Raw genomic sequence first — 15,701 nt, forward strand, 5'->3', positions numbered from 1 at the left:
GGAGTCAGAGTGTGTACACAATTTGTGACCTCTATATTACATCGTCAGCAATCATTTAATAGTTCCTCATTGCTCCAGGTACAAATGTAGATAAGTCAAATGTCCATGTTTCTGCCAATGCAGCTGCTAGGTGAGCTCAGAAGACTAGGTTTGCCAACCATTCATAGTAAATAGGTGACAGATCTCACCAAGGTCCTGCAGCACTTCCTCATCCACCTCCCAACTCAACAAAACCCTCCCCCCCAGTAAATGCCGAATGACCCGATTCAGTATTTTGTTCCAATCGCAAAACACAGATTTGCAACGCACAAGCTTGAAATTTATATTTTACTTTGCACATCCACACGAGCACATTCTCTTCATCTGTCTCCCTCCAGATTCCCCACACCCCTGGTGGCTCTGCACTCTCTCGGTTTCTTGTGCTGTTGCAATTTTTACTTGCCAGTTTTTCAACCTTCTATTAGGTCCTCATATCATTTCTTTCAATTCCAATAATTAAGAATGTTTTTGTAGGCTTACACAGGTACACATGAAGCATTCTACAGACGCGCGCAGACACACAAGCGCACATGCAGACATACACACTCTTACCTTCTCTGTGATGTAAAAGTTTGTGCTGTCTGCATACTGCAGAGCATAGCTTTCAGGGGACGATAGAGACCAACTGCATTTAAAAAGAAGAAAAAAAAGACTATTTCCTGATATGTTACAACCAGCTCAAATTGTAGCCTTAGAGCAGCAATATAAAATGAGTGTTGGAATCATACAATTATTTTTACTCAAAATATATAGGCCTCACCCACAGTGAACGTTACCTTCCCCACTCCTGAATTATCATTTCACCCCCACCCCCCCCCCCCCCCCCCGCCAATCCTGTCCTGTGTTAGGAATAGCCACTGTCCAATGTCATGTGCTCCAGCAGGTGCATTGTCCAAATATGGGATTGTGATCAGGAATGGGAACTCTTCCCCTCGGGCATAGGGTAAATAAGATCAGAGTAATACATGTCTCAAAGGTTGGTGTGGGAGAAGTGGGTTTCAATTTATGGGATGCTGGCACCAGTACTGAGCAAGAGGGAGCTGTACCATTGGTAAAGGCTTTACTTAAACTGTGTTGGAACCGGTGTTCCGGCAAATTGAGTAACTGGGTCTGCACGGAGTGCTTTGAACTCAATGGTCAGGGGGAGGGTTCAAGTGCAGGGAAATTTCCATAGGATTATGCAGGATATACGGCACAGAAACAGGCCATTCGGCCAAACTAGTCCATATTGGTGTTTGCAATCCATTCAAGTCTCCTCTCATCTAAATCTTTCATCCTTCTATGCGGCACAATAGCACAGTGGTTAGCACTGTTGCTTCACAGCACAAGGAAGCCAGGTTCGATTCCCGGCTTGGGTCACTATCTGTGCAGAGTCTGCACGTTCTCCCCATGTCTGCGTGGGTTTCTTCCGGACGCTCCGGTTTCCTCCCACAAGTCCCAAAAGAGTGATTGTTAGGTGAATTAGACATTCTGAATTCTCCCTCAGTGTACCCGAACAGGCGCTGGTGTGTGATGACATGGGGATTTTCAGAGTAACTTCATTGCAGTGTTAATGTAAGCCTACTTGTGACACTCAAAGATTAATTATTATGATTCCCCTCTCCCTCGTATGCTTGTCTACTTTTCCCTTAAATGGATCTGTACATTCATTTCAACCACTCCCTGTGGTAATCAGATCCATATTCACACCATTCCTTGAGTGAAGAAGTTTATTTTAAATTCTGCACTAGATTTTTTAATGGACTATGATTATGTTTATCTTCACAAACGAAAATATTCTTTCTCCCAATCTGTTGCCTCACAGAACTACGGTGACTGGCTGTGTGGAGTTTGCACTTTCTCCCCGTGTCAGTGTGGTTTCCTCCGTGTGCTCCGGTTTCCTCCCACAGTCCAAAGATGTGCAGGTTGGGTGGGATAACGGGAATATGGCGGGGGCCAAGGTAGGGTGCTCTTACGGAGGGTCAGCACAGACTCACAGGGCTGTAAGGATTCCATGATTCCACCTCTGGTGCCATCCTTATAAATCTTCTCTGCGCCCTCTCCATTGTCCCTATACATTTTTTAAAATAGTGATCAGAATTGCACACAGTCTTCTCAAGTGTAGTCTAACCAACGTTAGGTACAGATTTGGCATTACCTCCCGATTTTTCACCTCTGTCCCTGTGGAAATAATGACCCGTGCTTGGGTTATTTTTATTTAATAATGGCCCTGCTAACCTGTGGTGCAACTTTTACCGATTTATGCATTTGGCCCCACGTAAGTTTATTAATGTCTTCTTGTTATTTTTTTTGCAGTCCTCCTCAGTATTGATTCTCGCCATCAAGTTGGTGTCATTCTGCGAATTTAGAAATTATGCTGTTGCTTCCAACATCCAAATTGTTAATGGTAAATTGGGCATAGCAGCAATCTCAGCACCGATCCTTCTGCCACTTTGAATAACTACCCTTCATTCTCACTCCTCTTTCTGCCTTGAATCCATTCTGCCACTTTGTCTCCTGACTCCACATTCACTGACCTTATTTATTAGTCTATTTCGAGTCACCATATCGAAGGCCTTTTGAAAATAGAGATAAATTGTAGCTCCTGCATTACTATTGTCTACTCTCTCTGTAACCGCCTCAAAAAAATTCAATAAAGGTTGGTCAAGCAAGGTTCTCTCTTTTGGGGCGGCTGGTTAGCACTGGGAATGCGGCGTTGAGGGCCCGGGTTCGAATCCCGGCTCTGGGTCAGTGTCCGTGTGGAGTTTGCGTATTCTCCCCGTGTCTGCATGGGTTTCACCCCCACAACCCAAAGATGTGCAGGTTAGGTGGATTGGCCACGCTAAATTGCCCCTTAATTGTAAAAAGAAATAATTGGGTACTATAAATTTTTTATTTTTTTTTAAAAGATTTTCTCTTGAAATTCCAGGCTGACTAATCGTTTGCATATTCTCATTTCTACTCGTTCTTCAATTCTCCTTTAGTAAAGTTTTAATTTAGAAAGTTAAAGAGAAAGGAGAAGGCAATAGTGCAGGGTCGTGATATGAATAACGATAATCAGTGTGTGAAAGGAAAGGACACGAGTGCATCAGTAATCAGGGTGACCGCAAAGAAAAATAGTAAAAAGACAAAATTAAAGGCACCTCATCTGAATGTACACAGCATTGGTCACAGGATATATAAATTGATGACACAAATAGAAATTAATGTGTATGATATGAAAGCCATTACAGACATAGCTATAAAGTGATCAAGGCTGGGACTGAATATTTAACAGTATGTTGTTTTTTGAAAGGATGGGGAAAAAGGAAAAGGAGGATGGTGTAGCTCTATTAATAAAGGATGACATCAGTACATTAGTGAGTAATGATCTTGGTTAGGATAATCAAGGGTGGAATTCTGGGACGGATCCCATAGTGGGGCGAGTGGCTGGTGGGAAAACAGGCCAAATCTTCCAACACTGACCTTATGAGTTATGCAACAAGGTGTGTTGCACCATATTCCACGACGGGGATAGGCCTGATGGCACATGGCCTGCCATCCTATTAGGGTGCCATATTGAAAAGGCACCCAACATAAGAAGATGGATCTCCAGGAACATTTTGAGGCTGGAAGATGGACCCCCTCCAGGACACTGAATCTGGAAGATCGATCTATAGATGCTCCCCCACCCGCTGCTGTGGTGTTCCAGGATCCAGGGTTGGGGGCGGTCTCCATCCGGAACTCTGGAAGTAGCCCCAGTCATTGTTCAGTTGAATCCTGACATCTGCACGTCACGTTATTCCAAGCGTATTTTGCGCCGGCACATTTACCCACCAGCATCGCGGAGAATCTGGTCTGTCCCTTGGGGCCCAAAGATGTGCAGGATTACAGCAATTGGGGAGGGCGGGAGTGGGCCTACGTATGGTGTTTTATCGAAGGGTCGGTGCAGACTTGATGGGCTGAATGGCCTCATTCTGCACTGTGGAGATTCTATGATTCTAAGGGTAGCAAAATCACAAGTGCAAATCCTGGGCCACCTTTATATGACAAACAAAACAAGATTAACAAACCACCTGTACTGGCACATATCTGGTTTAATGCCAAGCATTTGACTTGCTAAGTTATAACAGTCCTTCTTCCTCATCATAATCAAGCTATCGTAAGTGAGGACTCTGGCCCACAAACATTGAAATGAATGCCTGAAGACACTTACCCATCACAGACTTCCCGGATAATAGAAGCCAAAGGCTTTTTCTGCAATAATAATGGAAACATGTTTTTTTTTAATTAAATTTTTGAAGTACAGATCCCCAGTACATGGAGCTTCATCAATATACCAAACTGTCTTTTTCTATCCGTCATTTTCTTCCCATCCCACCACCTGAAGCCAATGACTCTCGTGGCTGTTCAGCTATCTTAAACTGTGGCACCACTCACTCGCCCACCATTTCAGTCAGCCAGTCTGGCATTGGGAGACAGAGGATTACCAGTGAGCACCAGTGGCACTGATCTAGTTTGAGATGCTACCATTAGCTTGCTGACTCAGTTCTTTTGACAGTGTTAGAGCCTTGGGTGGCAGCCAACCCTAGAGTTTGTGACTGGTTCCGTGGTACTCTGATCGTGGGCACATGGCCCATTCCTTCCGCTTGTTCTTGTTATTCATGCTCCAGATGTGGCCCAGCCAACCTCTGGATGAGCTGAATCCAAGTCAATGTGAACAGCTTGGCATGAGAGTTTGCACCAAATTTGCATTTCGTAACCTCTTAATTCTGTTCTTACCTGATCAATTTCCATCAACTTGGGGAAAGCCCCAGGCCATTCAATGGCCACCTTCACAATGTCCGACGGTGGTGGCATCTTAATGTTTTACACCCTCGCTGTAGAGAGCAAGGCAGGTTTCCTCAGCATACACGTGACCCAACCCTAAAATAAAACACACAAAAGTAAATTCAGTTGGGAAATAAATTATGTATTTGGCTAAATGAATACACTGTGTTTTTGATATTGGTCAAGCATAATAAAAGCCTAGAGAAAATCAAATAGAGATGACCAATGCCACCTTCTGCCATGAATCTTGGTTTGGGTTCCAATACTTTATCCACAATATAAATTCACTACTAACATTAATAACTTTAATGTCCTATGTCTCCACATCACAGGATCCAAGCATAAGCCATGGGATCCCTGCCTCTCTCTCTTCCTTTAAAAACCTTCTCATAATGCACCTCGTTAAGCAAGCTATCCTTCCGAATATCTTTTTCTTTGGTTCGGCATCCAGTTCTGTCTGATTCCATTTCCATGAAGCACCGTGGGATATTTTTCTGTATTAAATGTAAATCTGTCTGATTTGGCAGGGTATGACAAGTGGTCCTGACAGGTAGACGTGTAAAGGATGTTCCCTCTTGTGGGTGAGTCCAAAACTAGGGGCACAGTTTTAAAATTAGGCTTTGTCCTGATAGGACAGAGGTGAGGGGAAATATTTTCTCTCAGGTTTGTGCAACTTTGCAGAATGGCGGTGACCTGTGGCGTCCGCGCCGTACAACATGGCGCCGGCCGCACGCAGTCCCGGGCTGCCAAACTGCGCCCCCCTGTAACCACCCTCACCACCCCACACCAGTCCTCCAACCCCCGACACAGTCCACAGCCGCCACGCGATGTTCCCGAAAACTGAGAGGAGACGCAGCCGATGCCATCGGAAAGAATTCCCATCGGGAGGGAGCATCGTTGGAGGGCCTCAAGTGACGTCCTCAGGCCGTCCTAACGGCATGCTATTGGCAATTGGAGAATCCCACCCTTACTCTGCCAACCGAAGAATCCAACCCATTATACTGACATTATGTACCAACATTATATATATATTGTTTAATATATATGTAAAACTGTCAAACCGTTTTGAGTGATCCTGGTTGAGCAAAGTGTAATTTCACTAATGATGTGACTGTTAGTCAATGAATCTATGTGAGGGGCGGCACTTGGCGCAGTAGTTAGCACTGCTGTCTACTGAACGGAGGACCTGGGTTAAATTCCCTGCCCTGGGTCACTGCCCCTGTGTCTGCGTGGGATCCACCCCCACAACCAAAAGATGTGCAAACCTTTTGCTTGTGTGATCTTGCTGTGTGCAAATTGGTTGCCCCTTAGTTAGGTTAGGTGGATTGGCCATGCTAAATTGCCCCTTAATTGGAAAAAATTATTGGGTACTCTAAATTTTTTTTTTAATGAATCTATGTGGAAGGCAAGGTCTCTTCAGACTGCAGCCTTTCGGGGTGCACAGCAACACATCAGATGGACATTTGCTTATCTTGCACTTCTGGTCTATCTCCTGGTCCCTCCCTGGTGTTCATACAAGGGCTCAGTACAGGCGAGCAAGGAAAACACTGCATGCGGGTCTGGGAAAAGTGGCCGGACACTCAGCTCACTCAAAACAATTAACGATGCGGGCAGCACGGTGGCACAATGGTTAGCACTGCTGCCTCACGGCGCCAAGGTCCCAGGTTCGATCACGGCTCTGGGTCACTGACGGTGTGGTGTTTGCACATTCTCCCCGTGTTTGCGTGGGTTTCGCCCCCACAACCCAAAGATGTGCAGGCTAGGCCATGCTAAATTGCCTCTTAATTGGAAAACATGAATTGGGTATCCTAAATTTATTTTAAAAAACAATTAACGATGGTAGCCTTGACCCTCTGCTCTTAGTGAGTGCATTTTCCACCAACAAAAAACACCTCTTCAGCCAAATGAAAAACTACTTGCATTTGTACATCTTTCATAATCTCAGGATTCCCCAAAGCACAACAACGTACTTTTGAAGTGTAGTCACAGCGGTGATGTAGGAAAGGGTAACCAATTTGCACACAGCAAGATCACACAAGCAAAAGATTTTCTATCAACCACTGTTCAGCCCTGAGGCTTAAGATTGAGTTTAAGGGCAGCACGGTGACGCATACACGTAGCACTGCAGTCTCGCGGCACCGAGGTCCCAGGTTCGATCCCGGCTCTGGGACACTGTCCGTGTGGAGTTTACACATTCTCCCAGTGTTTGCGTGGGTTTCGCCCCCACAACCCAAAGATGTGCAAGGTAGGTGGATTGAACAAGCTAAATTGCCCCTTAATTGGAAAAAATGAATTGGGTAAATTTTGGGAAAAAATAACAAAAAATAGATTGAGTTTAATGAACTAGGATCATAACCACCACTCCCATTTTCTCCCAGCCCAGAGCAGTTGGTAATGGAAGTTACTGCACCAGAGCCATATCAGGAGCGAAAGAGGTCTTGTGCAGCTGCGTGGGAGGACTTGGGAGTGGCAATTCCATAGCAGTCCAGAACCAGTAGGGTGATCCACAATCCTGGTATCTACCCACCTTTCTACGCCACAATTCCAGGCCATGAAATCCTTCTTCACCATGGTTTCCTCCTCCGTTGCTGTTCTGATGTAGGCATTTAAAAACTCATCAAGACTCCCCTTTGTTTCTTGACTTGCCCCGTTACCACCCCTTTTGCCTTGCACCATCATCTCAATTGATCATTCAATCAAACTTGCCCTCCAACTGATCACAGACCTTCCCCTTTGTTCTTCCTGCTCATCCTAACTCTGGTTTCCTTCCGCAGTCCAAAGATGTGCAGGTTAGGTGGATTGGCCATGCTTAAGAAAATTGCCCCTAGTGTCTGAAGATGTGCAGGTTAAGTGAGGTTACGGGATACGGCGGGGGAGCAGGTCTCCGTAGGTTGCTCTTTCGGAGGGTAGGTGCAGACTAAATTCCAGTGCACTTGGGGATTTAACAGTTTTTAAGTGCAACGCTAGAGAAAAGTAGGGGTTAGGTTGGGCAGGAAAAACAAAGGGGAACGTTACAGCATCGTTGAAACAACATATATTTTGCAGATGTTCCCACTCAGTAAACAGGAATTGAAATTCTCTTCCCTTTCCAGCCATCCATTCACTTCCATTTAGCCAAAATATCTTAACGGCATTTCAGGATTTTCTTTCTGCTTTCATCTTAGAGAATAGCACCATGTACAAGCATTGTGAACTGTATAATTTTACCGATGCACAAAGATTGTATTTTATTTAGATGGTGAGTGAACACCATCTGATAAGTGAATCAAACTGCACAGCAAACAGATCAAATATCCAATTTACCAAACAGCACATCTTTCAGGACTTGTGGGAGGAATCCGGAGCACCCAGAGGAAACTCACGCAGACACGGGGAGAACATGCAGACTCCACACAGTGACCCTAGCCGGGAATCGAACCTGGGACCCCAGAGCTGTGAAGCAGCAGTGCTAACCACTGTGTTACAGTACTGAACTACTGAAAGAGTTTGGAGACTTCTCAGGTTACAAGCTTAACCTTGAGTAAGAGTGAAATCTTCCCTGTGAATTTCCCAGGGGGAAGAAGCAGAGCGGGAGGGACTGTCGTTCAAACTGGCCCAGACCAAATTCCACTATCTGGGGATCCAAATAGCCCATGGCTGGACACAGATCCACAAGTGGAACCCGACGAGTCTGGTGGAGGAAGTTAAAAAACGGCCTGCAGAGGTGGGGCTCACTCCCACTCTCCCTTACAGGGAGAGTGCAGATGATAATCAAGGTGAACCTGCTGCCCAGGTTCCTCTGCTTGTTCCCATCCCTCCCGATCTACATCCCCAAGGCCTTTTGCAACACAAGTTAATTTAAACAACTAAAGGTGGTGCACACGGCGCACCTAACGAGAACACTAATGAGTGGGTTCTTTCCAGAGGGGGGAGGACAAATGAGAACGGTGCCAAGGAGGTCTGGCCAACCACACCCACATGTTTCGGGTACTGGATGTCCCTCTTTGAGGCCATGTCTAGGGTTCTGGGAGTGAGGGTGGAGCCGTGCCCACTAGTGGCAGTCTTCGGGGTATCAGAGCAGCCAGATTTCTTCATGGGGAGGGGGGGCTGCCATCCTAGCCTTTGCCTCCCTAATTGCCTGGGCTCAGTTGGCGAGTGGCAGTACCACTCAAGGTGACTGGCTGTCCGATCTGGCAAAATTTCTCAGGCTGGAGAAGAAAAGGTTTGCCATCCATGGGTCAGAAGAATCCATGGGAAGTAGAGGTTATTCACCAACTTGTTTCAAGACCTGTTTGTGGCCAACAACCAATAAAGTAGGGGGAGGGTGGGGTGTGCACAGAGCAAGTCCCGGAACAAGGGAGAGAAAGAAAGAAGGGTGGGGGAGGTGGAGGGATGAATGCACTCAAGAGAAACACGGGAGACAGGCAGGAGAGGGAAACTATTCGAGACTGGTTTGCTGGCAAATTAATGCCTCAACCACAAATGCTTCACAGCGCCTGGGTCGAAGGTTCGATTCCCGGCTTGGGTCACTGTCTGTGCAGAGTCTGCATGTTCTCCCAGTGTCTGCGTGGGTTTCCTCCGGGTGATCCGGTTTCCTCCCACAAGTTATGAAAGACGTGCGTGTTAGGTAAATTGGACATTCTGAATTCTCCCTCAGTGTACCCGAACAGGTGCCGGAGTGTGGCGACTAGGGGATTTTCACAGGAAATGCATTGCAGTGTTAATTAAGCCTTCTTGTGACACTAAAGGTTATTATTATAAGGATATACCCATCCTGACTTGGAAGTATATCACTGCTCCTTCATCGTCAATTCCTAGAACTCCCTCCAGAACAGCACTGTTGGTGTAGATACATCATTAGCACCGCAACAGTTCAAGGTAACAGCTCACACCTTCTCAAAGACAATTCAGTAACAATGCTGCCCTTGCCAGTGACATCAACATCCCATATGAATGATTTTTTAAAAATCTAGTTAGTCTGCTTATGCAATTGGATTTATTTAGGTTTATTACTTAATTACATCACCCTTCAACACAATGTGAAATTCTATTGTATTATGACCAATGGTCCAAATGGTCCCTTACTATTAGATCACAAATTAATTCTATCTCAGTACGCAAGACAAGGTTTAAAATGGCCTGTTTCCTGATGCATTTTACAAAGTATGCTTCACAGAAATTGTCTTGGATGCATGCCATGATCTTGTCTTCCAAATTGCTTTTGCCCATTTGATTTGCCTTGTCTATATAAAAGTTAAAGTCCCCATAATTATTGCATTAAACAAATGGATACAAACTCTTCTTAATTATTGGTTAATAAACACTCTGCCAGAAATATGGCTACTTTTAGGAGGCCAATAAACTACTCCCACCAGTGCTTCCATCCCATTGCTATTTCCTATCCTCACCCATACAGACTCTACTATCTGATCTCCCAGGACAGCTACAGAGTGATACACACAACGCAAATAACTGGGATGAATGCATGCTTTTCAGAGCAACTTGCCCCAGGTCTTTGTGCTGAGATCTCTTCTACTTTCACTTGGAAACAAACTCTTTGGACAAATGCACAAGTGGAATGATATCAAAGTTTGAATATATCAAATGAGGTGACATGGCACACTGTAAAGGAAGAATTTGGGAGACTGCAAGCGGAATAGGCAAATATGGGTCAGATACAGTTTAATGCGAAAAATGTACAATACATTTTGCAAAAGGAAATATTGAACTGAAATTAACTCCCGACTACATGTACATGCTTTACAGTGAGACGGAACGGTCTAGAAATAGCCGGCACAATTAATGTACTAAAAGTGCACCTTTAAAATTAACTTCACTAGAAATTCCAAATAGCCATATTCGCCGAATATAAATGTGGACAACGTAATTGGTGGGGATTGTAGATCCTACGTGGCAAGGTTGTTAAGAAAGGAAAATAAGGATCTTGGTTTGCATACGGCTCTGAAGGTGGAAAATGCAGCTAGTCCAAAGGCAAAGAAACTTCTGTGTTTCATGCAAGTTAAACATAGGAAAGAGTTACAAAACGATTCGTAGTAAAGATGCTAATGGGCTAACTTTGATAGTGTTTTCTCTAGGTCACCAAATAAGCAATTTATAATCCAAAGAAAACCTCACACCCATTAATTAGTCTTTTATACCCTTTCTCTCCATGATCAACAACAGACATGCACTCAGGAAAGCAGGCAGACGCATAGAAAAATTACAGCACAGGAGGCCATTTGATCCATTTTGTCATGCCAGCCCGAGGATACCCAGGGACCTTTCTAATCCCACCTTCCTGCACCCGGTCCATAGCCCTGTAGCTTACAGCATTTAAGGTGCAGGCCCAGGAACTTTTAAAAAAGGGTTTATGGTCGCTACCTCCACCGCCAGCTCGGGCAGCGAATTCCAGATTCCCACTACCCTCTTAGTAAAAAAATTCTTCCTCATATCCCCTCTACACCTTCTGCCACTTATCTTGAATCTATGTCCAATCTGTGTGTTTGAAATAGAAACCTGCAAAGTGAAGGCAGGAAGAGTCTTCTAAATGGATATAATGGAGGTTAATTAAAAATGAGTCTGTTCAAGACTAGCAAGATGGCCCATTGGGGAAAGCATAGTATTTTCATTGTTTCATTTGCATTATTACACAAAGGTAAATTATTCTGGCAAAACGGAGTGCATTTGATTATACCTGCTGGATTGTATGATTAGAGCAGAGATGAATGAATCATTGATCAAGCCTTGTTTCAACAAATGGACAGTTAATCTGCGTTCAGAGAAACTAAAATAATAAATGTTTGAAAGGCACTCTAGAAGTGGGTAGTATTATTACAGCCCTGGGTTGTGCTATTACACCAGTAGAAATAGGGCACAGAGGCAATTCCAATAAAGGTAAGACATTCAGATGGCACGTGTCCCTCAACCAGCAAAGACATCACAATAGACTCAAATTTGTAACAAGGAGCGTCGAATACAAAGGAGCAAAGTGGCATTGAACTGAAACGAGAGATTTATTACACTTGAGTGATTCTAGCCATTATGGAAAAGATCTTAAAGCCATGGAAAGGTGACATAAAGATTCACTGAAATACTGTCAAAATGAGATGTTATAGTTACAAGAATGAGCTTTAAAAATTGAATTTTTGACAGGTATAGAGAGGAGTTGAGGGAGTTAGCAGCAGAAGTTTTCTGTATTGTCATAATATATACCCATGCACATCATGAGGTAAAAGCAGGCAGTGACAGACACCCATGTGAACCAATCAATGTACAGAACAGAACACGACCAATCACAAGACAGGACACCAGAGGGGGACTTACACCTATAAAACACACGAGGCATCAGCACTCTGCCTCTTTCCACTGGTGATAGCTATAGTGACAGTCAGGGTGTACAAATCATTCAACACCTCCAACACGTGGATCAGAGCTAGCCTGGTCTAGATAGTTAGCTTTAGTTTCCTTTGGGTAGTAGAGAGTCAACCCACAGGCAGCTGTGTGTTTTGATGCTAGAGTTCAATAAATCTTTTATTGAACCAACGCCTTCGTTTGGTGTATACTTGATCAGTTAATTGCATCGTGTGCGATCCGTGTTACCCTAGGGTGAACAACCCAAGTATTATGTAGGGGCTTGAGATCGTAAATAGTCAAAGGTTGTCTCCACTATTTGGTGACTCATTTAGTAAGGGGACATTAACATTTTTGACACACGGTAATGGTTACAATTTGCAACCATTTCTTTGGCTGTAAAGTGGAGTTGAAAGGTGCTTGATGTATCTGTTCAACAATATGGCAAGTTGGATGACCAAGGGTTATTAAAACAATGGATTGCTTTACAATGAGTGGTTATTCAGGCAATGCTGTAATATTATAAAAAATTGAATTAAAACAGCATTTAAAAAGGAAAGATCACGGTAAATAGCTACAGTTAGGCAATCCAGAGCCTGAAGTTCAGGGAAAAACGGAGGCCAGTAGAGGGGGATAAGGGGAGGCCAGGGGGGAGGGGAGGGAAGCCGGAGGGGGGGGAAAAGGGAGGCCGGAGGGGGGGAAAAGGGAGGCCGGAGGGGGGGGGAAAGGGTGGCCGGAGGGGGGGAAAGGGAGGCCAGAGGGGGGGGAAAAGGGAGGCCGAAGTGGGGGGAAAAGGGAGGCCGGAGGGGGGGGGGGAAAGGGAAGCCGGAGGGGGGGGGAAAGGGAGGCCGGAGGGGGGGGGGGGAAAGGGAGGCTGGAGGGGGGGGAAAAGGGAGGCTGGAGGGGGGGGAAAAGGGAGGCTGGAGGGGGGGAAAAGGGAGGCTGGAGGGGGGGGAAAAGGAGGCTGGAGGGGGGGGAAAGGGAGGCCGGCGGGGGTAGCCTCAGAGGGGGGAGCGAGGCTGGAGGGAGGAGTGAGGCTGGAGGGGGGGAGCGAGGCTGGAGAGGGGGTAAGCGAGGTTGGAGAGGGGTAAGCGAGGCTGGAGTGGGGTAAGCGAGGCTGGAGGGGAGCTAAGTGAGGCTGGAGGGGGGTAAGCGAGGCTGGAGGGGAGCTAAGCGAGGCTGGAGGGGGGTAAACGAGGCTGGAGGGGAGCTAAGCGAGGCTGGAGGGGATAGTGAGGCTGGACGGGGTAAGCGAGGCTGGACGGGGTAAGCGAGGCTGAAGGTGGGCAAGTGAGGCTGGAGGTGGGGGAGAAAGTAAATAATTATTAGTGAATCAGCTCTGGGCATCCAATTTCATCATTCTTCGTAACTCTGCCTATTGTATGCAGGTGAATTGAAAGAAAGACAAAACGTAGATCTGTGCAGCACCTTTCACAATGTCCCATATTATTTTATAGTCAATTAAATACTTCGGAGTTATAGTCGCTGGTATAATGTAAGTAATGTTATCAAATAGTGCAGCAGGCTCAAGGGGCCGAATGGCCTACTTCTGTTCTTAATACGTACATTTGTATGTCATTCTGGGATGGCTGAGGCGAGCTGGGCTAAATGGCCGTTTTGAAATATTATGACAAAGATGTAATTTTTAGTAGATACTGAAAATATGTTGTCATGAGTTGCAATAATCAAAATAGATACAACTGTGAACTCGTCTTTGTTCTCTGGCCTCTTTATAAAGTTGTATTGCACGGACACAAATGATGCAAGTCATCACCTTCACAGGGGGAGGAAAACCTTTCAGACTTCAGAGCTGCCACAGCCTGGGTGGGGGAAATGAATGCAAGTAACATTCATTCCAATTCACCTTCAGGAAACAGCGCAAAGGCTAGACTCAGACCCCAACACACCTCGAGAACGCTGCAAATTCATCGAACTGAGCAGCGTCTGAATCAATATTGTGTGCAGCAGCTTCAAACCGAGGTTGTTCTATTCTGATTCAACCAGTCAGGTCAATGAATAACTCCATTATGCACTGTGACATTTATCTGTGGTTCTTTAAAAGTCAAATGAATCAGCTATTGCGTGTTAAAAAAAAACAACAGGTTCTTTAAGAGCTTCAATGCACAACAGCCAAACAAAGAAACTCAGAAGATTTGAGAGCTGGATTTAGCTTTCAAAAGGTGCACAGCTGACACAGTGACTGCATGTCATTGAAGGGAGGCAGCAATTGAATGCATAACAAGAGGAAACGGTAATTGAATGTTTGGCATATTGTTGAACTAAAAATACTCATTATCTCAACATCTTGAAAATGCGTTAATATTTTGCTTGAAAAGACCACTTGAATTTGGGTGTGGTTTGCGTCACAGCAGAAGAACAGGCTTAAAAACAGTCAGAGTTTGTACTTTGGTTCGCCCTTTTACTCTGCTGAGGGCATTTCTGTTGTGCTGTTTGGTACACTGACTAATCCTCACTGTTCATTTAACTGGATAATGTTTCCTAGATTTAACTGAAAACAAAATGACTGGTGACTCACAGTGCGGAACATTCATGGTCAGAATTCTGTGTGCCCAGCAAGTGCAGGGAGGCTAAAACACATTATGCTTTGACCAAGGAATTTTTTAAAAAATTGTTCTTTTCTGAGCATCCCCTAATATAGAAAGACACAAGAAAATGATAAGTGAGGCGGCACAGTGGTTGGCACTACTGCCTCGCGGCGCCAAGGACCCAGGAACGATCCCGGCCCCGGGTCACTGTCCGTGTGGAGTTTGCACATTCTCCCTGTATCTGCGTGGGTCTCAGCCCCACCACCCAAAGATGTGCTGGTTAGGTGGATTGGCCGCGCTAAAATTGCCCTTAGTGTCCAAAAAGATAAAAAGAGTGGGAATGAGAAACTCAGCGAGGCACTTCTCAGCCGCTGAAAGGCCTCAATTGGCCCTCGTGGAGAGATTGCAATGTGCTGTAGGGATGGGGAAGATTTGAGTGGTTGGAAGGAGCAGACCACGGTGAGGTTTGAAAACAAGGAGGAAAATTTTAAAATTGAGACATTACTGGATAGGGGATGAGGCCAATGGTGAGATGGGTGCTCAGAAAACAGGCCTCCTCCGGCAGAGTTAGGATTGAGATGAGCACATGGGGCAGTGCAATCAATCAAGTGTTATACAGTAGACTTCCAGTGACGGTGATGTGCTGAGTGGACACACATCAGGTGGCTCTCCTCCAGACCATAACCAAATAGGCACTTTTAGGCGAATGTTGCCCAAAAATGCGAAAGCAGCTCGACCTTAACCGAGAAAAGGAATAGAATCAGAATGCCAGTGAACAGGAGCTTGAGTCGTCGAAGGGAAGCAGTGGAAAAGGCCATGAGCTGGCGGACCCACAAGGCGATGGGGTCCCGGCCACCCAAGGGAGAGGGAGGCCGACGACCCGAGCATCAGCCACCCCCGCCCCCACCAGCTCGAGATGGATGGAAATCATTCCTTATGAAGGAGCTGACCGTAATGAAAGAGGCGATAAAGGTCGAAATCCAGGTGGCGGTCAAGGTG

General features: G+C 45.5%; 1 protein-coding gene and 1 long non-coding RNA gene across 4 annotated transcripts in view; one reads left to right on the forward strand and one right to left on the reverse strand.

Moving 5' to 3' along the window:
- Positions 1–15,701, reverse strand: part of elmo1 (engulfment and cell motility 1 (ced-12 homolog, C. elegans)) — a 370,865-nt gene that overhangs the window by 279,543 nt on the left and 75,621 nt on the right. For all 3 annotated transcript variants that reach the window (XM_072509748.1, XM_072509746.1, XM_072509747.1), the window contains exons 2-4: positions 4,780–4,923; positions 4,214–4,254; positions 592–664 (exon numbers count right to left, since the gene is read on the reverse strand). In XM_072509748.1, coding sequence (XP_072365849.1) covers positions 592–664; positions 4,214–4,254; positions 4,780–4,857 — 192 coding nt within the window. In that variant the 5' untranslated portion in view covers positions 4,858–4,923. The remainder of the gene's footprint in view (positions 1–591; positions 665–4,213; positions 4,255–4,779; positions 4,924–15,701) is intronic.
- LOC140425456 (uncharacterized) overlaps positions 14,276–15,701 on the forward strand; it is a 37,973-nt gene continuing 36,547 nt past the window's right edge. The window contains exon 1 of the long non-coding RNA XR_011947869.1: positions 14,276–14,407. This is a non-coding gene — a long non-coding RNA (uncharacterized lncRNA). The remainder of the gene's footprint in view (positions 14,408–15,701) is intronic.

This window comes from Scyliorhinus torazame, chromosome 6 (assembly GCF_047496885.1).
Source record: "Scyliorhinus torazame isolate Kashiwa2021f chromosome 6, sScyTor2.1, whole genome shotgun sequence".
Taxonomy (NCBI): domain Eukaryota; kingdom Metazoa; phylum Chordata; class Chondrichthyes; order Carcharhiniformes; family Scyliorhinidae; genus Scyliorhinus; species Scyliorhinus torazame.